Raw genomic sequence first — 27,312 nt, 5'->3', positions numbered from 1 at the left:
TGTGATTGACAGGTTACAAGAAAAACAAATCAGATGATGATGTGTTGGGTGTTCTGGATCACATACAGGTCACCAACACTTGAAGTAGGGCAACACTATTTTATTAAAAGGTTAACTATTTAAACATACTTGAACTGTGGGTAAATACGATACTAGCTTTAACTAAAGACCTTTGTCTTGTCCTAACCAGTTGATGCACTCAGCACATGGTGAATGTCTGTGTTGCAGGCTGTGGGCTCTGTGCTCCTAGCTAGCTGCTACTCGAATGAGCGGGAACTCTGATGTCCCCTGTCTTTATAGTGCGTGTGCTCTCACTGGTGATTGGCTGCGGTGTTGTGTATGTTGATCGGTCCCACTGTGTGTCCATCAGTGTGTGTCTGCACCATGATATACTGGTGTATATTATGACAGATGATAGGTAATCGTTCACAAACACCCAACCTGCAAACTCATTCTCTGTCATAACCTTTATCGTTTTTCCTCTCAACGTTACAATAAATAGTGCTCCTTGGAGTAGACTTCTGCTGTTTCTCCTAGACTCCAAATGCATCTACTCCTTACATCTTCTCCCCCTCATTCCATCCTCACTGCACTTGCATTTCAGATCTGTGTCCGATCAGCAACAAAACCCTTTACATGAATTTGGATAATACTGCAATGCTATATTTCATGATTTTGTGCTTCCAGCATGAAACCACGTGCACAGGAAGTGCAAATCGTATCTACCTCCACGCTATTTGACTGTGGCTTCCCTTAAATAACCCAAGTATTTTCAATGATAATCAATTTGTTCCTTTTTTCTTTAAAAGGACGCAAATCTTGAGTAAATAGATAGAATCACACTGTAAAGAATAGGATATTTGGCCTAACAGGTCAAATGCTCTACATGAGCCCCCTCCTACATTATATATAAATCACTTCAGAAGACTCAATTTATAAAAATGTACAATCATTTAACAGATCAAAACACTGCTTAAATTCAATCTTTTGAAGACAGTTTCATGATCCAAATATCAAAGGCACTCATAGGATGGTTATATCAGACAAGGGAAATATATTGACTAATGTTTCTTATGTAAACTTCACTGACCTACTAACTGAAAGGATGAGCTAATTTATTTAAACAAATTAAACGGAGGTGATTCAGATAAAGAAAATGTCCGTAGAGCATGTAGATGGGCAGTGTGGTGGGAACTGCTCTTAAAAAACTATTAGTAGCAGTCTTCCTTCCATGTTTCCTTCAAGACCTGACTGTGTTTAGCTATCAAACAGAGTTTAAAAAGTTGCAATTTCACAGGAGGCCTTAAGGATGAATGACTTTGATGTCTCAAAATATGTCAGAGTTCTGGCCTCGGGTAACTGCCTGTGTGGAGTTTGCACTTTCTCCCCCTGTCTGCCTGGGTTTCCTTCGGGTGCTCTGGTTTCCTCCCACAGTCCAAAGAAGTGCAGATTAGGTTGATTGGCTATGCTAAATTGCCCCTGAGTGTCCAAAAGGTCACAGAATCATCGAATTTACAGTGCAGAAGGAGGCCATTCGGCCCTTCAAGTCTGCACCAGCCCTTGGAAAGAGCACCCCACTTAAGCCCACGCCTCCACCATATCCCTGTAACCCCGTAACTCAGTAACCCCACCCAACCATTTTGGACACTAAGGCCAATTTATCATGGCCAATCCACCTAACCTGCACATCTTTGGACTGTGGGAGGAAACCAGAGCACCCGGAGGAAGCCCACGCAGACGCGGGGAGAACGTGCAGACTCCGCACAGACAGTGACCCAAGCCGGGAATCAAACTTGGGACCCTGGAGCTGTGGAGCAACTATGCTAATCACTGTGCTACCGTGCTGCCTAGGTGGGGTTACTGGGTTACGGGTATAGAGTAGAGGCGTGGGCTTAAGTAGGGTGCTTTTTCCAAGTGCCAGTGTAGACTCAATGGGCCAAATGGTCTCCTTCTGTACTGTAAGGATTCTATGATTCTGCTAACTCATTTTGAGGGAGGTTATCATTTAATTAATGCCACAATCAATTATATTTCAAAATTTAGAATTGAAACAAATAACTAGAAATTCAGGTCAGACCAGTCAATAACTGAAAGAGAACAACAGTTTAAGGTTCTGATGAGAGATTTTAGTTCTGATAAGGGGACCTGTGCAAAGATACGAAGTCGGTTAAGATTATATTCATTGGAGTTTAGAAGAGTGGGAGGGGATCTCATAGAAACTTACAAAATTCTAACAGGATTAGACTGGGTAGATTCAGAAAGAATGTTCCCAATGGTGGGGGACCGAGGGGTCATAGTTTGAGGATAAGGGGTAAACCTTTTAGAACTGAGGTGAGGAGAAATTTCTTCACCCAGAGAGTGGTGAATCTGTGGAATTCACTACCACGGAACGTAACCAAAACTTTGTGTAATTCAAAAAAATTAGATATAGGTCTTGGGGCAAGGAATATTTGGAAGGGGGGGTGGGGTGGAGGAGGCAGGATCAGGATATTGAACTTGATGATCTGCCATGATCATAATATGACCATAAGACATAGGAGCAGAATTAGGCCCATCAGGCCTGCTCCGCCATTCAATTATAGCTGATATGTTTCTCATCCCCAATCTCCTGCCTTCTCCCCATAACCCTTGATCCCATTATTTATTTATTTATTTTTGTTAAATTTAGAGTGCCCAATTCATTTTTTCCAATTAAGGGGCAATTTAGTGTGGCAATCCACCTAGCCTGCACATCTTTCGGTTGTGGAGGGCGAAACCCACGCAAACACGGGGAGAATGTGCAAACTCCACACAAACAGTGACCCAAGGCCGGGACCGAACCTGGGACCTCAGCCCGGTGAGGCAGTAATGCCTTGATCCCCTTATTAATCAAAACCTATCTATCTCTGTCTTAAAGACACCCAGTGATTTGGCCTCCACAACCTTCTGTGGTGATGAGTTCCACTGATTCCCCATCCTCTGGCTGAAGAAATTCCTCCTCATCTCAGTTGTAAAGGAGTGTCCCTAAGTCTCAGACTGTGGCCTTGGATGCTAGTTTTTCCTACAAGTGGAAACATCCTCTCCACGTTCACTCTATCTGTAAGTTTCTCTAAGATCCCCCCCTCATCCTTCTAAGCTCCAACGTGTACAGACCCAGAGTCCTCAACCGCTCCTCATGTGACAAGCTCTTCAATCAAGGGATCATTCTTGTGAACCACCTCTGGACCCTTTCCAAGGCCTGAACATCCTTCCTTAGATACGGGGGCCAAAACTGCTCACAATACTCCAAATAGGGCCTGACCAGAGCCAACTGAACCTGCATGTTAACTTTAAGAGAATCTTGAACTAGGACTCCCAAGTCCCTTTGTGCTTCTGATTTCCTAAGCCTTTTCCCGTTTAGAAAATAGTCTGTGCCTCCATTCTTCCTACCAAAGTGCATAACCTCACACATTTCCACATTGTATTCCATCTGCCACTTCTTTGCCCACTCTCCTAGCCTGTCCAAGTCCTTCTGTAGTTTCCTCAATACTATCTATCCCTCTACAGATCTTTGTATTATCTGCAAACATAGCAACAGTGCTCTTAGTTCCTTCTTCCAGATCATTAATGTATATTGTGAAAAGTTGTGGCCCCATCACCGACCTCTGACGCACACCACTATTACCGGCTGCCAACCTGAAAAAGACCCCTTTATCTCCACTGTCTGCCTTCTGCCAGTCAGCCAATCCTCTATCCATGACAGTATTTTATCCTGAACACCTTGGGCTCTTAACTTATTTAACAGCCTCCTACACGGCACCTTGTCAAAGACCTTCTGGAAATCCAAATAAATCACGTCCACTGGTTCTCCTTTGTCTAACTTCCTTGTTACATACTCAAAGAATTCTAACAGATTTGTTAGACATGACCTCCCCTTGACAAAGCCATGCTGACTCAGTCCTATTTTATCATGCACTTCCAATCTCCGCAATCTCATCTTTAATAACGGACCCTAAAATCTTACCAATGACTGAAGTCAGGCTAACCAGCCTATAATTTCCCGTCTTCTGCCTCACTCCCTTCTTACACAGCGGTGTTACATTAGCCATTTTCCAGTCCTCTGGGACCCTTCCTGCCTCCAATGATTCCTGAAAGATCATCACCTATGCCTCCAGAATCTCCTCAGCCATCACCTTTAGAACCCTGCGCTGTAGTCCATCCGGTCCAGGGGATTTATTCACCTTCAGACCTTTCAGTTTCCCCAGAATCTTTTCCTTAGTGAAGGCCACTACACTCACCTCTGCGCCCTGATTCTCCTGAAGTTATGGTATCCCACAGGAATCTTCCACCGTGAAGGCTGACACAAAGTAACTATTCAGTTCCTCTGCCAAATCTGTTTCCTATTACTACTTCTCCAGCCTATTTTTTCAGTGCTCCAATGTCTATTTTTGCCTCTCTGTTATCTTTTATATATTGAAAAAAACTCTTGATATCTTCTTTTATATTATTAGCTAGCTTACACTCATATTTCATCTTCTCCACCCTTACTGGTTTTCTAGTTGTTCTCTGCTTGCTTTTAATGGCTTCCCAATCCTCTGCCTTCCCAATAATCTCCCCACCTTGAATGCTTTTTCTTTTATGCTGTCCCTGGCTTCCCTTGTCAACCATGGATCCCTCGTCCTTCCCTGAGCATGTTTCCTCCTCGGGATGAATTTCTATTGTGCCCCCCCGAATAACCTCCCAAATCTCCTGCCATTGCTATTCCACTGTCTTCCCTGCTAGGCTCCCTTTCTAATCAACTCTGGCCAGTTCCTCCCTCATCTCTTTGTAGTTACCCTTATTCAATTGTAATACTTACACATCTGGGGCGAAATTCTCCCCCAACGGCGCGATGTCCACCGACTGCGCCAAACACGGCGCCAATCAGACGGGCATCGCGGCGGCCCAAAGGTGCGGAATGCTCCGCATCTTTGGCGGCCTAGCCCCAACATTGAGGGGCTAGGCCGACGCCGGAGGGATTTCCGCCCCGCCAGCTGGCGGAAATGGCGTTTGTTACCCCGCCAGCTGGCGCGGAAATGCGGCGCATGCGCGGGAGCGCCAGCGGCCGCTGACAGTTTCCCGGCTCATGCGCGGGAGCGTCAGCGGCCGCTGTCAGTTTCCCGCGCATGCGCAGTGGGGAGAGTCTCTTCCGCCTCCGCCATGGTGGAGACCGTGGCGGAGGCGTAAGGGAAAGAGTGCCCCCACGGCACAGGCCCGCCCGCGGATCGGTGGGCCCCGATCTCCCCGCGCCCCCCCCCAGGACCCCGGAGCCCGCCCACGCCGCCTGGTCCCGCCGGTAAATACCAGGTTTGATTTACGCCGGCGGGACAGGCAATTTCTGGGCGGGACGTCGGCCCATCCGGGCCGGAGAATCCAGCGGGGGGTCCCGCCAACCGGCGCGGCCCGATTCCCGCCCCCGCCCAATCTCCGGTACCGGAGACTTCGGCGGGGGCGGGGGCGGGATTCACGGCGGCCTACGGCCATTCTCCGACCCAGCGGGGGGTCGGAGAATGACGCCCCAGATTCCAGCTTCTTCCTCTCAAACGGCAGGGTAAATTCCCTAAGGGTTCCTTCACCTTAAGTTTCCTAATCAGGTCTGCCTCATTACACATCACCAAATCCAAATCCAGAATTGCTTGTTCCCTAGTAGGCTTTGTCATAAGCTGCTCCCAAAAAAATCTCATTGACATTCCACAAATTCCTTTTCTTGGGATCCACTACCAACCGGATTTTCCCAGTACACCTGCATATTCAAGTCCCCCATGATTATTGTATTATTGCCTTTCTCATATGCCTTTTCTACCTCCTGATTTATTTTCTGCCCCACCTCCTGACTACTGCTACGGGGCCTGTACATAACTCCCATCAGGGTCTTTTTTCCTTTGCAATTTCTCAACTCTACCCGCAAAGATTCCACGCCTTCCCATCCTATATCACTTCTTGCTATCAATTTAATTCATTCCTTACAAACAATGAAACCCGCCCCCTCCGCCCATCTGCCTGTCCTTTCAATTCGACACATATCCTTGGATATTTAGATCTCAGTCCTGGTTCCCTTGTAGCCACGTCTCTGTAATACCCACAAATTTGTGCCGGCCAGTTTCAATGTGCGCAACAAGCTCATTTACCTTGTTTCGTCTACTGCACGCATTTAGCTCCAACTCCCTCAGTCTTGCATTGACTGCCCCCCCCCCCCTTCTCATATTTGTCCCCTTTTTTGCTCTACCTTAAGTTAGATTTCTGTCACCTTCTACACTCTCTGTTCTATTACTTGTTCTGGAAAATTTACTAATCTTTCCTGAGCCCCCGACCCCTTTAACCAGTTTAAAGTATTCCTCATTAAGCTGCACTTCTACCTTCTCCTTTAATTTTGATTTTCCAATTCTCCATACAACTGAACCCGCCCACTCACTATTTAGTTTAAAGCCCTATCTACAGCCCTAGTCTTGTGATTCGCCAGGTTTCTGGTCCCAGCATGATTCAGATGAAGGCCATCCCATCGGAACAGGTCCCCTCTTCCCCAGTACAGGTGCCAAAGTCCCATGAATTCAAACCCATTTCTCCCACACCAATCTTTGAACCATGTGTAGTGATATGTATTAACAAGTGTATGTGTAGATATGTATAGTCTCCGACAAGTAGGTGTCAGGCAAGTAATAGCACGTGACACTCTAGCTGGAGCAGGTGGAGTGGGGGGGGTCTGGAGGAAAAACCATCATGGCCAGTCGGGTTTGTATTAGTTCCAATTTTATAGCATTAGTTTCTTACCCACATTCTATAATACAATTAACTAATCTTGAACTAGATGTTGCTTAGTACGCCGACTCAGTCATTGCCTCTGTGCAAGAACACAGCATGGTACTAGGAGTGGTCAAAAACTAAAAGATCATAAATGTGAAGATTTGAAGTACACAGTCTTCAAATTTTGTGAAACGGTGCTACAATGAAAAGTGGGACATCGAAGGTAATAGCAATTTCATCGAAAATAAATCTCTGAAAATGCAACACTAATGCAAGAAGAAGATGGAAAGTTTAAAAAGTCCTGAACAACTTCGAGTAACCGGTAATGTTGATGGCAATTGGCACGCATTTAAACAACAGTTTACCCTGTATGTAGCAGCTCTAGGATTGCAGGTGCAGCCAGATGAAAGAAAGATAGCACTGTTGCTAGCGGTATCAGGCTCGCAAGCGATTTAAATTTATAACACCTTCATATATGAACAAGAGGACGATAGTAGAAGCTTTGATGCCATAAAAAAATTTGATGAGCATTGCACGCCAAAAAAGAATGAAACTTTTGAGGGATATATATTTAGAATGCACACGCAGAAGATGGGCAAGTCCTTTGATAGCTTTCTTACCGACCTCAAGTTCAAAGCACACACATGTAACTTCATTACGAAGTCTTACAACACCAGGTTAAAGTCCAACAGGTTTGTTTCGATGTCACTAGCTTTCGGAGCGCTGCTCCTTCCTCAGGTGAATGAAGAGGTCTGTTCCAGAAACACATATATAGACAAATTCAAAGATGCCAAACAATGCTAGGAATGCGACCATTAGCAGGTGATTAAATCTTTACAGATCCAGAGATGGGGTAACCCTAGGTTAAAGAGGTGTGAATTGTATCAAGCCAGGACAATTGGTAGGATTTCGCAGGCCAGATGGTGGGGGATGAATGTAATGCGACATGAATCCCAGGTCCCGGTTGAGGCCGCACTCATGTGTGCGGAACTTGGCTATAAGTTTCTGCTCGGCGATTCTGCGTTGTCGCGCGTCCTGAAGGCCGCCTTGGAGAACGCTTACCCGGAGATCAGAGGCTGAATGCCCTTGACTGCTGAAGTGTTCCCCGACTGGAAAGGAACATTCCTGCCTGGTGATTGTTGCGCGATGTCCGTTCATTCGTTGTCGCAGCGTCTGCATGGTCTCGCCAATGTACCACGCTTCGGAATATGTATGGATCCCAAAGATTTAAATGCGAATGTAAAAAGGGAACACGATGCGATACATAAAAGAGGGATCACAAGTGAGATGTCTGCTGCGAAATATTTCAGCAAACTTGATGATTCGCAAGGATTCTGGCAGCTCAAGCTAGATGAAGAAAGTACCAAGTACTGTATATTCAACACTCCGTTTGGCAGATATTGCTTTCTTCGTTTGGCATAATCTCAGCGTCAGAAATATTCCACAGAGCAATGGAATATATTATTGAAGACATTCAGGGTGTTCGAGTATACGTCGATGACATCATAATTTGGGGTTCCACTCAAGAGGAACACAATGACAGGCTAATTAGGGTATTACAAAATATCAGGAGAAATGGGCTACGACTCAATAAGACCAAATGTCAGTTTGGTGTAAAGGAAATAATGTTCCTAGGAGACAGATTATCTGGTCAAGGAATAGAGCCTGATGACATGAAGTTACAACCAAAATAAATATCCCTCGACCTACAGATAAAAAGGGAGTACTAAGGGTATGGGGCATGGTCAACTTCATTGGAAAGTTCATATCAAATCTCTCAGCAAAGACAGCATGTCTTAGAGATATCCTGAAGAAAATCAACATATTCACTTGGACTGAACTGTGTGAACAAGAATGGATAACACTAAAGAAAGCTGTAATGACCACACCAGTATAATATTTTTCGATCCAACAAAAAAAATACCAAGATTTCAACAGATACATCGAAGGATGGTCGGGGTGCAGTATTGCTGCAACAGGAAAATGGTAGTGATTGGAAACCAGCAGCATATACTTCAAGATCTACAACAGAATCTGAATGTTGTTATGCACAAAAAGAAAGAGTGTTCAGGGCGAGTGAATGGTTCGGAGGAATTCCATAGCTACATATATGTTCTACCTACATTCATTGTCGCGAGAGATCATAGACCACTAGTTGCAATTGTCAAGAAGAATCTCAGTGAGTAGTCACCTCGTATTCAATGTCTAACGATGAAACTTCAGAGATACGCCTTTGAATTAATCTATACACCTGGCAAGCATATTGTGGTAGCGGTTGTATAGTCTGGAGCTACAACAGCACAAGATGACAACTTCACTGGAGGTGCAGGTTCATGTAGATATGATTACGGAAGCACTACCAGTGTCGGATGAAAAGTCAAAACTGATTGTTGAAGAAACAGAGAAGGATAAAGTGTTACAAATGGTGATACACAATCTCAACAATGGATGGCCAAAAGGTTCATGTTCTAAATATCATCACATACGATCAGAGCTAAGTGTAGCAAATGGTTTGTTACCGAGGCAAGAGAGAATCGTAATTCCACAGTCTCTGCGCAAGGAGTTGCTATAAAAATTTCATGACGGTCATCTTGGAATCGAGAAATGCAAGTGAAGAACGCGAGATACTGTATATTGGCGGGGAATAGACAAAGACAGACAGAACATGGTGGAAAAGTGTACCACTTGTCAACAATATCAATATCGACAAGCAAAGGAACCGGTGAAAATAGGTAAAATTGTGTCAGTTCCTTGGCAAAAGGTGGGGATCGATTTATTCTACCTTGATTGTAAAGAATATTTGGTACTGGTAGATTATTACTCAACTTATCCAGAGGTTGCACAATTATCTAGCTCATCAGCAAATTGTGGAATCAAGCATGCAAAAGCAATATTTTCACGTCATGGAATACCTGGGCCGGGATTCTCCAATAATGGGGCTATGTCCCACGTCCACCAGAAAACGGGCGCGAATCATTCCGGACTTTTTAGAAAAAAGTCCAGGGGGATTCTCCGTTTTTAAGGGGGCGTGCAGGGCCCTGGCATGCGCCGCGCAGCTCCTGCTGCTGATACGGGGCCCTGCACTTCCGGCCGCGGGTCCGCGCAACATGGAGGACCGACACAGAGAGCCGGCATGGAAGAAGGTAGCCACCCCCCAGATAGCGCGCGCCCGCCAATCGGTGGCACCCGATCGCGGGACTGGCCGTCGTGGAGGCCTCCCCCCAATGGCGTTATAAATGACTGATCCCCCCAATCCCCACCAGGACGGCCACCGCAGCCGTGACGCCGAGCTCCCGCCGGATGGAATCATACAAGAACCACAACGGTGGGAACTCGGCCGGGTGACTGCGGAGAAACACCGCGGGGGCCTCTTCCAATGGCCCCTGACCGGCGTCGCGTCAACTGCGCGCGCGCGGCTGGCGGCCATTCTCTGGTCGCCGGAGAATCGCGCGAAGGAGTCATGGATCCGATGCCCCATTCACTGCCCCTGCGCCCGGAGCGATTGCGCCGCGGGGGCTCGGAGAATCATGCCCCTGATGTAGTTATGGGTGATAATGGACCATGCTTTAACAGTAAAGAATGGCAGGAATTTGCATGGCAATATGATTTTAAGCATGTAACGTGAAGTCCATTATATCTGCAAACAAATAGCAAAGCAAAAAAAGGGGTTCAGATAGTCAAGCAGTTACTGAAGAAGGCTATGGACAGTAAAGATGATCCATATTTAGCAGTGCTAAGCTATCGATTATCTCCATTAAGTTGTAGTTCATCACCAGCAGCAATGTTCATGAATAAGAAACTACGAATAACTCCGCCATGCCATACCAACCTGAATGAGAAGATAAGAGATCAAATGAAATCTCAGAAGAAGAAACAAAAGGAGTATTATGACACGTCTACCAGGAGTCTGAAACCATTGAAACCAAATGACATGGTGAGAATGGAGGATCCTGGGGCGTCATTCTCCGACCCCCCGCCGGGTCGGAGAATGGCCGTTGGCCGCCGTGAATCCCGCCCCCGCCCCCGCCGAAGTCTCCACTCCCGGAGATTGGGCGGGGGTGGGAATCTGGCCGCGCCGGTTGGCGGGACCCCCCGCTGGATTCTCCGGCCCGGATGGGCCGAAGTCCCGCCCAGGAATTGCCTGTCCCGCCGACGTAAATCAAACCTGGTATTTACCGGCGGGACCAGGCGGCGTGGGTGGGCTCCGGGGTCCTGGGGGGGGGCGCGGGGCGATCTGACCCTGGGGGGTGCCCCCACGGTGGCCTGGCCCGCGATCGGGGCCCACCGATCCGCGGGCGGGCCTGTGCCGTGGGGGCACTCTTTCCCTTCCGCCTCCGCTACGGCCTCCACCATGGCGGAGGCGGAAGAGACTCTCCCCACTGCGCATGCGCGGGAAACTGACAGCGGCCGCTGACGCTCCCGCACATGCGCCGCATTTCCGCGCCAGCTGGCGGGGCAACAAACGCCATTTCCGCCAGCTGGCGGGGCGGAAATCCCTCCGGCGTCGGCCTAGCCCCTCAATGTTGGGGCTAGGCCGCCAAAGATGCGGAGCATTCCGCACCTTTGGGCCGGCGCGATGCCCGTCTGATTGGCGCCGGCTTTGGCGCCAGTCGGCGGGCATCCCGCCGTTGGGGGAGAATTTTGCCCCTGATGTCTGGTCAAATCGTGCTAAGGTATTGCAGAAATCAGGTCCAAGTCCTTTACTGTGATAACTGAGCAAGGACAGGGTTTAAGGAGGAATAGACAAGCACTCCTAAAAGTGAAACAACCTGTTGCTGAACAGCAAGGCGAGGATGTATATGAAAGTTTACATTCATCGAAACTGACATAAGCAGTGAACAACTTAAATGCCAATGTGCAGAATGATGTTCAGACCAATCATAGGAGATGTACCTACAGATGTTCAGAACTATCACACAGATTCACCAGATTTACCAAAGCTGAGAAGATCAACGAGAAACAGAAAGAAACCGAAATGGTCGGATCTGTGAGTGGACAATATAACTGTAGGTAATATAAAATACATTGTTCTGCATATCATATGCAATATTTACTGAAATAATGTATTTTATGTTTTCTTCGAAATCTCAAGGAAAGGGGATGTCGTGATACGCATTAACAAGTGTATGTGTAAATATATACAGCCTCCGACCAGTATGTAGCCTGGGGGGGGGGGTCTGGAGGAGAAACCATTGTGGTCAGTCATGTTTGTATTAGTTCCAGTTTTGTAGCATTAGTTTCTTACGCACATACTATAACAAAATTAACTAGTCTTGAACTAAATGTTCTTTAGTACACCATTTCAGTAATTGTCCCTGTACAAGAGCATAACACAATGCATTTACCTCCTTAATCTTATTGATCCTGAGCCAATTAGCTCGTGGCTCAGCTAGTAATTCAGAGATTATTACCTTTTTGGTTCTGCTTTTTAATTTAGCTCTAGCTGTTCATTCTTCCTTAGAAGAACCACTGTTCTTGTTCTACCTATATCGCTGGACCACAACAACTGGATCTTTACCCTCCCACTCCAAGTTCCTCTGCAGCCCAGATGAGATATCCCGAACCAGAGCATCAGGCAGGCAACATAACCTTCAGGATTCTTGATCCTTGTCACAGAGAATAGTGTCAATGCCCCTAACTATACTATTCCCAATTACGACTACATTTCTTTTCTCTCCCCCCACTTGAACAGCTCCCTGTACCACGATGCTGTGGTCAGTTTGCTCATCCTCCCTGCAGTCCCCGTTCCCGTCCACACAGGGAGCAAGAATCTCAAACCTGTTGGACAGGAACAAAAGCTGAGGCAACTGCAACTCTACCTCCTGGATCTCTCTACCTGCCTCACTCGCAGCCACACCCTCCTGTCCCTGACCACTGGCCGAATTTAAGTTAGTTATCCTAAGGGCTGTGACTACCTCCTGGAACACAGTGTCCAGGTACTTTTCCCCCTCCCTAATGTGTCGCAGCATCCGAAGTTCAGAATCCAGCTCATCAACTCTGAGCCAGAGTTCCTCAAGCAACCAACACTTATTAAAGATGTGGTCACTGGGAACCACAATGGGGTCCACCAGCTCCCACATCATGCAGGAACAACACATTGCTTGACCCTCCAGCTCTATTTTATTTAATTAGTTTTTAAACTTGGTTTTTAAATTTTTTTATAACCTTTTTTTTAATACCACTCATTACCTCAGTCTGAAAGCAATTTATAACCAGTAGCCCTTACAGATTATAAAACATGAAACGTATTTTCAAACTATAAGCGATAAAAGTTGTGAAGACTTACCAACCTTACCCACTACTTACCAGTCAGCGCTCTACCTTGTAGCCTCAGCTGCAGCAGGGAAAGACCCCTCCCTGAAGATGAAAAGTTACACTGCAAGGGGAGAAAGAAAATAGCACTTCTTCCCGCTCTGCACCAAATTCCCAATCTCAATAATGATTGGCGCAGCAGGCCCGAAGGGCTGAATAGCCTCCTCCTGCTTCTATTTTCTATGTTTGTTTTCTATGTAAAACCTGAACCAACCTTCTTTTACTCTAGATGCTGACTGACCTGTGAATTTGTGTTATTTCTTGCTTAACATAGAACAGTACAGCACAGAACAGGCCCTTCGGCCCTCGATGTTGTGCCGAGTGCTTCTCTTACAGTTTTCAGGCATTGACAGTTGATCTCTGTTGAGGAACAGTTCCACGAGTGCCAACTGTCCTCATTAGTGCAACTACTTGGTAACTTTTCCAACTTTCAACTTATAATTTCAAACATGTTTAATTTGTAAAATGTTGTTATCAATAACAAATGATAGTCACCTGATAGTCATAATGGCTATTTGGCTCATCAAGTCCATGCCAGCTCTCTGAGGAGCTAATCCAGTCAGACTCATTACCCCGCTCTATCCCTGCAAGTTTAATTCCAAGAAGTGCCAATTCAATTTCACAGTCTCCACTTACACCACCCTCCTAGTCATTATCATGCAGTGTAAAAAAGTTCTTCCTCGCATTCCCCCGGCATCTCTTGCCTAGAGCCTTAAATCTGTGTCTCCTAGTCCTTACACAAACAGCTAATGAGAACGGTTCTTCTTTACCCACCTTATCTAAACCTGTAACCTTGAACATCTCAATTAAATCTCTCCTCAAACTCCTTTGTTCCAAGGAGAATAACCCCAACTTCTCAAACCTATTCTAAAATCCCCAATTACTTGGAAGAGGCCACAGGGGCTGTCTAGTGCCAGGCAATCTACTTAAAACTCAGTTCTCTTGGGCTTTTCTAAGCTGTTTTCTTAAACATTAGGCCCTCTAAACCCTCACTTCTCACTACCCTCACCCACTTCTAATGCCCATACATGACAACCCACCCATCCCCATGACCCTTCATAGCCCCATTCAACTTATAATAATAATAATAATCTTTATTGTCACAAGTAGGCTTACATTAACACTGCAATAAAGTTACCGTGAAAAGCCCCCAGTCGCCACATTCTGGCTTCTGTTCGGGTTCACGGAGGGAGAACTCAGAACGTCCAAATTACCTAATATCAAGTCTTTTGGGACTTGTAGGAGGAAACCGGAGCACCTGGAGGAAACCCACGCAGACATGGGGAGAATGAGCAGACTCCGCACAGACAGTGACCTAAGCCAGGAATCGAACTTGGAACCCTGGCACTGTGAAGCAACAGTGCTAAGCACTGTGATACCGTGCCGCCCGCTTAGTGCCACTTCATGTACCCCCACTCACCACCCTTTTCCCTTACACTTACCATGCAAACCTACCTAGTATCCACCACGAGCAAACCTCAGGAACCATGCTGAGATGGAAAAACAAAAGTTCTAAATATCTATTACAGTCCTCATTTTTGAAAAAGCTGTTATTCATGAAATACCATTCAATACTTTAATTCCCCCAAGTACTTTATCCTTTATAAAAATAAACATTTGTAACCATAATCCCACAAGGACAATAAATGATCTCTTTGAGCTGTTAATCAAAGTTTGAACCCTTCTGTGATAATAATAGGCTGTGGAAAGCAGTCAAGCATTAATTATGCTATTTCGATAGCACTTCAAATTACGTTAACAAGCAAACAAATAACTGTTGAAACTGTTAGGATAGGTTTTTTTCCAAAGCAGACACAGGGCAGGAAGTTTATTTTCAATTTTCAAAGGGCTGGGTATTTAAATAACTTTGACAGACCTTGGGCGGGATTCTCCACCCCCACGCCGAAGTGGCCGCACCGTCGTGAACGCCGTCGAGGTTCACGACGGCGCGGAATGGCCCCGGTCCCGACCGATTCAGGCCCTGACAATGGGCCAGTATCGGGGCCGCGTCATCTACCCGCGGCAGGCCTTGTCGCCCACGTAAAAGCGGTGCCAAATAGATGACGCATAACGGACGTGGTTGCCGTCCTGTCCAAATCCGCCCCGCAAGAAGATGGGGGACGGATCTTGCGGGGCCGCGGAAGGAAGGAGGTCCTCCTTCAGAGAGGAGGATCCACCCCACATTCAAGTTGAAGCCCGGTGCAGGATCCCCCCTCGCCCCCCCACAGGCCGCTCCCCCAGCGTTCACGCACCGCCCACGACTGCAGCGACCAGGTGTGGACGGCGCTGGGGGGAACTTGCCGTTTTGGCCTGGCCGCTCGGCCCATCCGGGCCTCAGAATAGCGGGGGTGCCGGAGAATCGCCATTTTGGGTATCTCCGGCGATTCTCCGGCCTGCGAAACTCGACTGGCCCGTTCCCGCCGCTCGGGAGAATCGCGGGAGGGTGTCGGACCGGCGTCCCCGGAAATATCGGCGGCCCAGGCAATTCTCCCAACCGGCGTGGGAGTGGAGAATCGCGCCCCACATTCACCCCTCACAAACATTTAAGAATATCTCCCATACTTCAGGTTGTTACTGTTGCTCCAGCAAAAATAGGGTCTATTTGAACTCAGCAGTGAGTTCTAATGGTCCTGCTGTATCTGGATTCCTTACATGTGGTAGTTATGACCCATCAACACCCCCACCCCCAAATCACCCACTCCCCGGCGAAAATGATTTCTGCCAAATATCGAAGCAGGGCCTCTGGTTTCGGGGCCTGTCCACCATTTTGGATATACTGCAGACTCTCCTCGACTCCATGAAAATCAAGTCTTAGTGAACAAAAGTGCAACAAAAACTATGAAGAAAATCTAAAGACCTGCTACATATTACTGAGTTTGCCCAGCTGCATTCACTGAAAACAAATAAAAAAAATAATTCAAGTTTAAGGTGCTGCGACCAGTTGCTTCCTTAATTCTTGGGATTTTGGTGTTTAAGTTCACAAGGCCTTCATCAGCAACACCTCAAGTTATAAAGTAATGGGATATTGTATTTTATGGCAAGGGGTTCAGAATATAAAAATTGAGATGTAATGGTGAATCTACATAAAACCTTATTAAGACGACAAGAGGAGGTGTATATGCAAGTGTTGGGTCTTTATTACAGGACTATTGGGCTACAGAAAGGGTGCAATGCAGATTCATTAGGATGCTGCTTGGCATTAAGAAACACAAATGCAAAGAAAAGCGTGAACAATTTATGAAGTTCATGGATTGAATTGATGGAAGTAATCACAATCACAAACCAACTGAACACAGTAGATTAAAACAGACTATTTCCTGTTATCGAGGGGTCTAGATAAATATAAACACAATAGATTTAGGACAGATGGTGGAATAATGTTTTCTACGAAGAGGCTTTTAAAGCTGTAGAATGTACTATTAGAGTCAGAGATGGTAATAGGGACCTCACGAATATTGAATAGTAGGCTATATATGTAAGACCATAAGATGTAGGAGAAGTAGACCATTCAGCCCATTGTCTGCTCCACCATTCAATGAGATCATGACTAATCTGATGATAATCCTCAACTTCACTTTCCTGCTTTATTCCCATAATCCTCGATTCATTTACTGATTAAAAGTCTGCCTATTTCAGTCTTGAACATACTTAACATTCCAGCCTCTAGTTATCTGCAGTAAAGAATTCCCCAGATTCACTACCCTTTGAGAGAAGAAATTCCTACTCATTTCTGATTTAAATGGGCAACCCCTTATTCTGGGATTATGTCCTAGACTCTCCCACAAGGGAAACAACCTCTCAGTATCTACACTGTTAAGGCCCCCTGAGAATCCAATATGTCTTGATAAGGCCATCTCTCATTCTTCTAAACTCCAATGAGTACAGGCCCAATCTACTCAACCCCTCCTCATAAGAAAATCCCTCCATACCCGGGATCAAGGCACTGAACCGTCTCTGGACTGCCTCCGATGCCAGTTTATCTTTCCTTTGGTCAGGGGGCCAAAACTGTTCACAGCGTTTCAGGTGTAGTCGAGCTAGTGCTCTGTATAATTTTAGCAAGTGCAAGGAGCCTAGGGACATCTTTTTGAGTAAATCAATACTATCCAATCAGCTGTCTCTGCTGCTCCCCTCCCTTCCACCAGGCCAAATTTCTTTAAAGCCCCCTCCTCCCATAACCTGGATCTCACAGCTTTCTCTAGTTTCAGGGCAGCACGGTGATGTGGTGGTTAGCATTGCTGCCTCAGAGCGCTGAGGACCCGGGTTCGATCCCGGCCCTGGGTCATTGTCCGTGTGGAGTTTGCACATTCTCCCCGTGTCTGCATGGGTTTCACCCCCACAACCCAAAGATGTGCAGGCTAGATAGATTGGCCATGCTAAATTGCCCCTTAATTGGAGAAAAAAAAAAGGATTGGGTACTCTAAATTTTTTTTTAAATCTGTCTCTAGTTTCTCTCCAATCCCTGTCACACCATTTCTGAGCTCACCTTGTTCATGAGACCCCGCGCCTGCTCTCTTAACCCCATTTCCACTAAACTCCTAACCACCATCTTTCCCTCCTGGTCCCCATGTTACTTGATATTGTTTTTTTTTAAATTTTTCCAGTCAGTGGGACTAGAAGATCCCACTGGTGGGAACAACCACAAAATCCTGCCCTTTGTCTTTGGTCCCGCCTCCAAACACCTTTCCCAACTCAGTATTCCATCCTTCCCCCTGGCATCTATCTGAGACTAAGCCAGACTTTTCATATAATCTTTATAATAATCTTTATTAGTGTCACAAGTAGGCTGACATTAACACCGTAATGAAGTTACTGTGAAAATCCCTTAGTCGCCACACTAGGGCACCTGTTCGGGTACACAGAGGGAGAATTCAGAATGTCCAATTCACCTAACAGCACGTCTTTCGGGACTTGTGGGAGGAAACCGGAGCACCCGGAGGAAACCCACGCAGATACAGATTCCACATAGACAGTGACCCAAGCCGGGAATCGAACCCGGGTCCCTGGCGCTGCGAAGCAACAGTGCTAACACTAGACCGTGCCGCCCTGACCCCAAGATAAGCTTCTGACCACATATCCATGCTAAAATTAGGACCGCCTGTTCCAGCTTAGCAGGATCGCCCAATTTTGCCCCCGCATTAGTATTTCTGCTGCTGAAATGATCCTTCATCCCATTGTTACCTCTAAATTTTATTCCAATAGCTGGCTTCCCACATACTTAAGGCCATCCAAAACAGCTGGCATATGCTTACTCGTATTCAGTGCTATCCATGCATCACCCCTGTCCTTGCTCACCTACACAGACTCACAACCAAGCAACACTTTGATTTAAATATTTTTATCAGAGCGGGCACATGGGATTGTGACTAACACACGTGAAGGAAAAAAAACGAACATAGGCAAATTAGGTCCGCTGCCGTTAAATGGCTATAAAATATTTTCCTACTACTGCCCAATTGAAGAGGAGGTTGGACTCACTGCCAGTCTGATCACAACATAACAAATGATAACTTCTGCTAACATTCAAATACAGTGGCAAATTATTTGATCTGTTATTAAAACCTAAATTGTTCAAGTACGGAAATTTGTGATTTGAGAGTTAATTACAATCTGTTGAGCGTTATTTGATTTTCATTGACCTAAATTTGTACATTGAATATATATCCAGTTATCACCACGTTTTGTGCGAAATAAATTTGAGTTTGTTCACTTTACTGCCCAGAAGCTGTAGTCACAAATTCAGTTCCAGGTCTGTGAAGTTTATTTATCTCAGTTGATCACAATGTGGGGGAAATGCTAATGTTGATCCCAGTGTATCAAACCTAGGGCACAAGGAAAAAGAATCAGGCAGGATCGCTACCCAGTTGCTTTGGCTGAAGATTGCATGTCTGTGCATTACGGGCAACAACAGGTTTGATGTTCTCCCAGAGTGAAACAGCTTGCCACGGTTACAGGGCTTCTAGCACGAGTGATGCTTCACAGTATCTTATCAGCTGGCTATCACCTTCAAGAATGGACTGAGTAAAAGGAGGACACACTGTGTGTGTGTTTGGTTGGCGGGGGGGGGGGGGGGGGGGGAGAGAGAGAGAAGAGAGAGGAGTGAGCTAGGGAGAGAAATTATTACATTTCCTGCATCATTAAACAGGTCAATTAAAAAGAACTCACCAAGTGTTCCATGATCTTTGCACTTCTTGGATTCATGACGAGAGCCTCGTCATAAAAGTGCCTGGCTCCATTCAAGTCGCCTCTCACCTCTGCCAGCCTCCCACGCATAAACAGTACATCATGCGACACAGAGAAAAGACTTGCTGCCTCTTGGATGCAGAAGGAGGCTTCTTTGGTTCTTTGCAGTTCGATAAAAAGTTCAGCTGATTTTAAAAAAGTGAACAGTATTGACTATTCAAATTTTTTGAAATGAAATTGTAACCAAACAGAAAAACGATTTTCATCTTAATTGTGTTCAGGTTTCATAATGGCATTGTGTAAGTGAACAAATAAGAGGTAGAATTTTTAAAAATATTCTTTCACAGGATGTGGACATTGCTGGCTAGGCCAGTGTTTACTGCCCATCTTTAATTACTCATGAGAAGGTGACTCACCACCTTCTTGAACCCCTGCAGTCCACATGGGGCAGGTACACTCACAGTGCTGTTGGGAAAGGAATGCCAGGATTTTGACTCTGACAGTGAAGGAATGGTGATATAGTTCCAAGTCAGAATGTTGTGTGCCATGGCGGGGAACTTGCATGGTGATGCTCCCAAGCATCTTCTGCCCTTGTCTTTTAGGTGTTAGAGGTACGGGTTTGGAAGGTGCTGTTGAAGGAGCCTTGTGAGTTGCTGCAGTGTATCTTGTAGATGCTACAAACTCCTGTCGCCATCCGTTGGTGGTGGAGGTGGCACGGTGGCGCAGTGGTTAGCACTGCTGGCTCATGGCACGAGGACACGGGTTCGATCCTGGCCCTGGGTCACTGTCCACGTGGATTTGCACATTCTCCCCATGCTTGCGTGGGTCTCACCCCCACAACCCAAAGATATTAGGGTTCTTCAATGCCATTCACGGGAAAATGCTGCCTTGATTTCAAGGGCAGTCAGTCTCACCTCACCTCTGGAGTTCAGCTGCATGTCTATGTAACTATGGTGTCCCCCCCACCCCCGGGATAGGTCATTCATTGGGAATGGGAATATTTGTATATTTGCGGAGCCATTGACTCCAGTAAGTTGGTTAATTGTCCACCGCCGGTTGAAGCATGTTTTCAGCCAGGACTCTGGAGCAGACAGGATAGTTTGAGGTGGAATAGTTGAATGTTTTTGAGGAAGTTGATGGTCAAAGAGGTTTTGAAAAGGAAGAAGGGAATCATCCACAATGTCAGTGTGCAAAGTTGGGTGATCAAGAGTTCCTGATGGGACTCGGAACCTACAACCTTCTACCTCAGAGACAACAGTGCTCCAAACTGAGCAGGGCTGAAATGGTGAAAGGCTCAAATTTGCTTTCTTTCCCTATTCTCTTCTTTTGGTCCCAGTGCAAGACACTAACTGTTTGTTGGGTATAGTTCAGTGAATGCTGACACTGTGGACCCAACTTTTATAAGATAACATAGGCAATCATCATGTGATTATTTTGATGTGATCAATTGTCACCAGCGATATATCCAACCATAGTTGACAACTTTGATTGATAACGATAAAGAGATTTCTATTCAACCAGAGAATTTGAATATTATGAAATGAATTGCAGTTTCCAATCTGATATTTCATTTCAAATGTTTTTTCCCTGCATTGAAGAAACTTCTTGAAACTGTTTAATTTGGCTTTCTATCAATCTGACATTTTGGATGAGGTCCTGCTCATTTGTCATTCTAATGTTTTCAGTTGGAGGTGAAGAACTAAATCTGCAGTAAATTAAAGAAAATGTTGAAAAGAGCTGTCAAAGTTAATGAGAAATTTTCTGCAAATTTATATTTTTGTTCTTTTTGTCCAGCTGTCAATTGTTTGTCAGAATTGTGTGTGAACTCAGCCACAGTTTCCAATCCTAATGTTCGTTTACCCAGGAGTTCAGCACTACTACACTCTCTGTAAGTCTTGCTGGCTCATTGATGCTCCAGGCAAAGTGCTTCCACCAGGAAAAGGGAGTGTTGTGACTGCAGAGAAATAGAAAGTTCCCACTTAATGTTGTTAACCTAGCTTCCCAAGAAGAGCTCAGTTGAAGGCCATTTTCTTTTCCATCACGCAGCTCCATCTCAGTAATAATAATAATAATCACTTGTCACAAGTAGGCTTCAATGAAGTTACCGTGAGAAGCCCCTAGTCGCCACATTCCAGTGCCTGTTCGGGGAGGCTGGTACGGGAATTGAACCCACGCTGCTGCCTTGTTCTGCATTACAAGCCAGCTATTTAGCCCGGTGTACTAAACCAGCCCTGAAGTGAGATTTGGCAATATAATGCCTCTTTATTGGATGTCTCCATACAGGTGTGAAGCAGACACAACACATGGCATCCTTAGTTTTAATCGACAACATACCACTCCCCCTTGAGGAGCAGTGAACCCATCTGTGCCAACATGACAGTTACATTCTCCGTGCTCTATTCTTAAAAGGCATGCCTGCGTGACATGGCCAAGTTAATGCAAGAGAATGCCAAATCTTGTGCTTTGGATGCCTTTTACCACTGGGAGCTGGATTGGGACCGAGCTTTGAATTTCATAGAATTTACAGTGCAGAAGGAGGCCCTTCGGCCCATCGTGTCTACACCGGCTCTTGGAAAGAGCACCTACCCAAGTCCACACGTCCACCCTATCCCCATAACCTAGTAACCCTACCCGACACTAAGGGCAATTTTGGACACTGCGGGCAATTTATCATGGCCAATCCACCTAACCTGCACATCTTTGGACTGTAGGAGGAAACCGGAGCACCCGGAGGAAACCCACGCAGACACGGGGAGAACGTGCAGACTCCGCACAGACAGTGACCCAAGCCGGGAATCGAACCTGGGACCCTGGAGCTGTGAAGCAATTGTGCTAACCACTATGCTACCGTGCTGCCCCTTAATTTCTTTCACTTTGAATCTTTAAGAGTCTTTAGAAAATAAAGACCGTTATGCCCTGTCTAGACTCGATATAAATTAGTCACAAAGCTGAGGACTACATTTTATCTCACTGTATTTAGAAACCCTCAGTTGCCATATTTTCACAGAGGTGGTTTATTTAGAAGTAACAGCATCTCATCAAAATTCACATGAAGCATCAGCTAAAGATATACACCTGCGCATTAATTATTTTTTTTAAAACGTTTTAATATGCAACTTCATGTGCTTTCTCTCTATGTAGCGCACATTAGTCATCCAACATCATAATACCTCTGAATACAATGCACTATGTCCTTCTCTCCTGAATCAGTGATCTTTGCCAAGTGCTGTACTTCTTGATCAATCTGGCTGTTTACTAAATTTGGTCATCTATGGAGGCTGCAGTAATCTGCCTTTGAAATTTTTTTCTGCACCATTTAATTTTTCCAAGATCTTACACATTGCCTCCTAAATAAAGGTACAAAATCTTAATACAGGATTTGAAAAGAGGACAAGGAAGTGGGATTTGGTATGTATGTCACTTAAACCTCTCCAGTCCAGGTCGACCAAACCAAACACTGTAAACACCAGAATTATTAATCAGCTCCCTTTGGCAAAGAAAATTGGAAGCAAAGACTGCCTTTAAAAGTGTATGGATGTTAGTAATGCTGCAGATTTCTCCCACTCCTGAATTTTCTTTCCTTTCTCTCCTGAATAAGTTGACACTTATTGGGCACAACTCCGTGAGTGCAACCAACCCTCCCCTACTTTATTAAAGTGCTTATCTTATCTATGTGAGCTCAGGAAGTGTGTACTACCAGAATATATAACTAGGAAGGAGCGCTTCACAACCAAGGAGAATGCCTGCTTCAGTCAATATCAACACACATGATATTTTTTGATAAGGGCCACCGGTTAGAGATTTGGCCAATTTCATCCCTCCTTTGCTGAAAGATCGAGTTCAAGTGTAGCATCCAGAGAACCATGTGGGCTTAGATCAGCTAACTGAGCTCAAAGGAGGGATTGAACCCTAGGTAATCCTTGACTGTATGTTTCAGTTATCCGCCATGCAGTGCTTTAACCAGTGTTACATAGACTTTTTTTAATAGCGAACACCATGTGGCATTATAGTGAGTGAATACTGAGCACTTACTGCACAAATCCAAAACTGGAATGGCAGTACGGTGGCCCAATGGCTAGCACTGCTGCCTCACAGCGCCGAGGACCCGGGTTCGATCCTGGCCCCGGGTCACTGTCAGTGCGGAGTTTGCACATTCTCCCCGTGACTGCGTGGCTCTCACTCCACAACCCAAAAGATGTGCAGGGTGAGTGGATTGGCCACGCTAAATTGCTCCTTAATTGGAAAATGTTTTTAAAAATAATTCAAAACTGAATTTGAGCCTGCTTACAAACATGCTGTTACAACAGGCACTGTATGGGTATTACTCTGAGCTCCACAAACTCCAATTCATCCACATTTCTTGCACCCACATTTATTTCCACCCTTAGGTCCTGCTCATTCATTTACTGAATCCCAATCGCTGGCACACTGATGACAAAATTCTTGTCCTTGTTTACAAACCTCTCCAAAGTCTGTCTGCGCGAGTAGGATATGTTAAAGTTCCTCCTATATGCCCACCTCTCCAATGTATTCAGCTCATCAACTGTCAAAGATCAACTTTATTTGTTGTCCGTGTCTCTGAAACCATATAACGCCTAGATTTCAAAACGTAGCACCTCAGCATTATTTTCCTAAGACACAGGATCAGTTTCTTTGATGTTCACAGATCCTTCATTTTGACAAAACTGGTCCTGACTTTCTCAATGCTCCTTCAGATCTCACAATCATATCTTCATCATAATCTACCCAAGGTTTCCTTCACTGTATACCCAGGAAAAAAATCTCTCTTCCAATTCCAAGAGAGTACAACTGCACTTTCAAAATCCAACCATGTAGCATTTGGCCCTCCATTCACTGTGATATTTGTGCAGCTACCAGTTGCCTCAACAGTGGCCTGAACTCCAGCTCTGATAGCCTGACCCCCATTTAAAAAATCCATCTCTCTCACCCTAGATATTCCTTAGTTATGACTCTCTCTGCTTTTTTGTTAAGTCCTAGGGACACAGCATGAACGAATATGATGGACAACTAGTTTAGCCATTCGCTGTCAGATTTGACTGGACCACCTAAAATACCATCAGGTCCTGCTTTCTCTTGCAAAAACTGCTCAGTAAACCAGGGTCATACTGCAATGCAAATGCTCTTTTCTCTACTGCAAACTACCTTCTTTAATCTGTTGTCCTTTTTTTCTTTCATCGGATGGGAGCATCAATGGTTAGGCCAGCACTTTTATTGCCCATTCTTAGTTGCCCTTGAGGAGGCAATGGTGATTTGCCTTCTTGAACCAGTGCAGTTCATTTGGTTTAGGCGCACCCACAGTTCTGTCACAAGCTCATGGACTTTGTTACTAAGCTATCGTTGTGAACTACCGCCTCATCTGTAACTACCCATTCCTTTCCGAAGTCCTCGAATGTGTTGTATATTTCCTAAATGCATGCTCATCTCTCCTGAAACGACAATTAGATTTACAAACCTGCCACATCAGTGATTTTCAACCAGTGCGCCATGGCTGCAGTAAGACATCCTTGCTCCTGTACTCAAGTCCTCTTCCAATTAAGGTATACGTACAATTTGCCTTCTTAATTGCTTGCTGTACTTCCATGTTTGTTTTCAGCGACTGGTGTATGAGGACAGATAGGTCCCTTTATAGCTCAACACTTCCCAATCTATCACTATTTAAATGATACTCTGCCATTCTGTTTCTCTGTCCGAAGTGGATAATTTCACATTTATCCACATTATACTGTATCTGCCATGTATTTGCCCACTCACTCAACTTGTCTAATTCACGGTGAAGCCATTTAACATCCTCCTCACCTTCCCAACAAGTTTTGTGTCATCAGCAAACTTGGAAATATTACTTTTGGTACTCTTGTCCAAATCATTGATTTACATTGTGATATCTGGAGCCCAAGTACCGATCCTTGGGCAACCCTTTTATTCCTACTCTCTGTTTCCTGTCTGGGAACCAATAATCAACCAATGCCAATATATTACCCGCAATCCCATGTGCTTTAATTTTGCACACTAAGGTCTCTTGTGGGACTTTATCAAAAGCTTTCTGAAAATACATCACATCCACTGACTCACCCTTATCTATCATCTTCCTCTCATGGCTCTCCACCATTGGTCAGTTGGGTGGGACTGCACCTGCTATTCTTATCTATTAAGTCATAGCCAGTGAATCACCTGCAATGGTTTTTCTTCCTGCTTCTGCGCTGTTACCTATCCTCCACAAGGATCTATTCTTGACCCTCTTATTTATCATCCAAAAAACACAATGTCACTTTCCATATATACACTAATGACACCCAGCTCTACCTTACCAATATCTAGGATATTTTTTATATTTGGAAAATGACCAAAGAAATCATATTTGTTATTCTGTAGCTAAACACAAGAACAACTGAGGATCCTAATATTGGTGAGTTTGTTGGGTGTGTTATTAGAAAATTACAATAAGATAATTTCCTCTAACACTTGCATAGTGTTTTACATAGATTACATAGAATTTACAATGCAGAAGGAGGCCATTCAGCCCATCGAGCCTGCACCGGCCCTTGGAAAGAGCACCCCCATTTAAGCCCAGAACTCCACCCCATACCCATAACCCAGCAACCCCACCCAACCCCTTTGGACACTAAGGGCAATTTAGCATGGCCAATCCACCTAACCTGCATGTCTTTGGACTGTGGGAGGAAACCGGAGCACCCGGAGAAAACCGACGCAGACACGGGGAGAACGTGCAGACTCCGCACAGACAGTGAACCAAGCCGGAAATCGAACCTGGGACCCTGGAGCTGTGAAGTGACAATGCTAACTACTGTGCTACCGTGACGCCTTTTAGGAATGGTTAAGTTCCAGATTACTCCAGTCCCTTTCTCCACTCTGCCCATTTCCAAATGTAGTTTATAGGAATGTAAAACATTTTTTCAGGAAAATGATTGCCAACCATCAGCCCATCAGGTTTTTATACACTTAATTTAACGTCTAAACAATTTACAGTTGAGGGCTTTTCTAACTACTAACAGTTTTTAAAGAATATAAACTGAACTGACAAAGCAGTCAAACATCTGCAGAGGGAGAGTTCTTACTTCCCTCGCTCGTTAATGTTTGTTCATTTTGCTAGCTCTTTTACATCATCACAGACAAAAATATCCGTTCAGTGTAAATTTGATATGGTAAGGAAGAACTTAGGTAATGCACTTCATTGTAGTTATGACTCAGAGGCAGAGAGAATGATTTCCAGTACTTTGCTTTTTATAGTAACCTACTAATATGGCAAGTTGTGGTTCCAAGACTGCAGTCAAGCAAATGGCAACTTTTGTGCATGAATGTGAAGTAGGCCATATTGTTCCAATTTTGTATTGGGAACGCACAGATGGTGGAAAAGAAAAGACAGACTTGCACTTGCAAAATGCTTATGAACTCAGGACTTTCTAAAGCGCTTTACAGCTTGTACTCATTGAAGTGTAGTCACTGTTGCGGTGTAGAAAACTATAATATTCAGTTAATTGTGTTACTGAACATGTTCCACAACATCTGAAACATCTGCACACATACCTGCCTGCAGCCAAATCTGCTCAAGAATGATGGACAGCTGCTTGGGAGCATGTTTCACAGTGATGCTTTGTGCAGACACATCAGACATGGCTAGTTCGATTCGCGAAGCGGCAATTGATGGGACACGCAGAGAACCTGAGGGAAGAGATTAAGAATTTTGTTTTGAGTATTTCGAATTAACGACTGACGTTATAGAGGTTTACAGCATGGAAACATGGCCTTCGGCCCAACTTGTCCATGCTGCCCTGTTTTTACCACTAAGCTAGTCCCAATTGCCCACATTTGGCTCATATCCCTCTATACCCATCTTACCCATCTAACTGTCTAAATGCTTATTAAAAGACAAAATTGTACCGCCTCTAGTATTGCCTCTGGCCGCTCGTTCCAGACACTCACCACCCTGTGTGTGAAACAATTTCCCCTGTGGACCCTTTTGTATCCCTCCCCTCTCACCTTAAACCTATTCCCTCTAGTTTTAGACTCTCCGACCTTTGGAAAAGAGGTTGACTATCTACCTTT

At 45.2% G+C, this 27,312-nt stretch overlaps 1 protein-coding gene across 1 annotated transcript in view; it reads right to left on the bottom strand.

Moving 5' to 3' along the window:
* LOC140408376 (tetratricopeptide repeat protein 7A-like) overlaps nucleotides 1-26,926 on the bottom strand; it is a 155,687-nt gene extending 128,761 nt beyond the window's left edge. Inside the window, exons 1-2 of the mRNA XM_072495532.1 lie at nucleotides 26,794-26,926; nucleotides 19,213-19,415 (exon numbers count right to left, since the gene is read on the bottom strand). Of these exons, the coding sequence (XP_072351633.1) occupies nucleotides 19,213-19,415; nucleotides 26,794-26,881 (291 nt within the window). The 5' untranslated portion in view covers nucleotides 26,882-26,926. The remainder of the gene's footprint in view (nucleotides 1-19,212; nucleotides 19,416-26,793) is intronic.
* Between the last annotated feature and the right edge of the window lie 386 nt (nucleotides 26,927-27,312).

This window comes from Scyliorhinus torazame, chromosome 1 (genome assembly GCF_047496885.1).
Source record: "Scyliorhinus torazame isolate Kashiwa2021f chromosome 1, sScyTor2.1, whole genome shotgun sequence".
Classification (NCBI taxonomy): domain Eukaryota; kingdom Metazoa; phylum Chordata; class Chondrichthyes; order Carcharhiniformes; family Scyliorhinidae; genus Scyliorhinus; species Scyliorhinus torazame.
The sequence above is the reverse complement of the archived record's forward strand: the minus strand, read 5'-3'. Positions and strand labels throughout refer to the sequence as shown.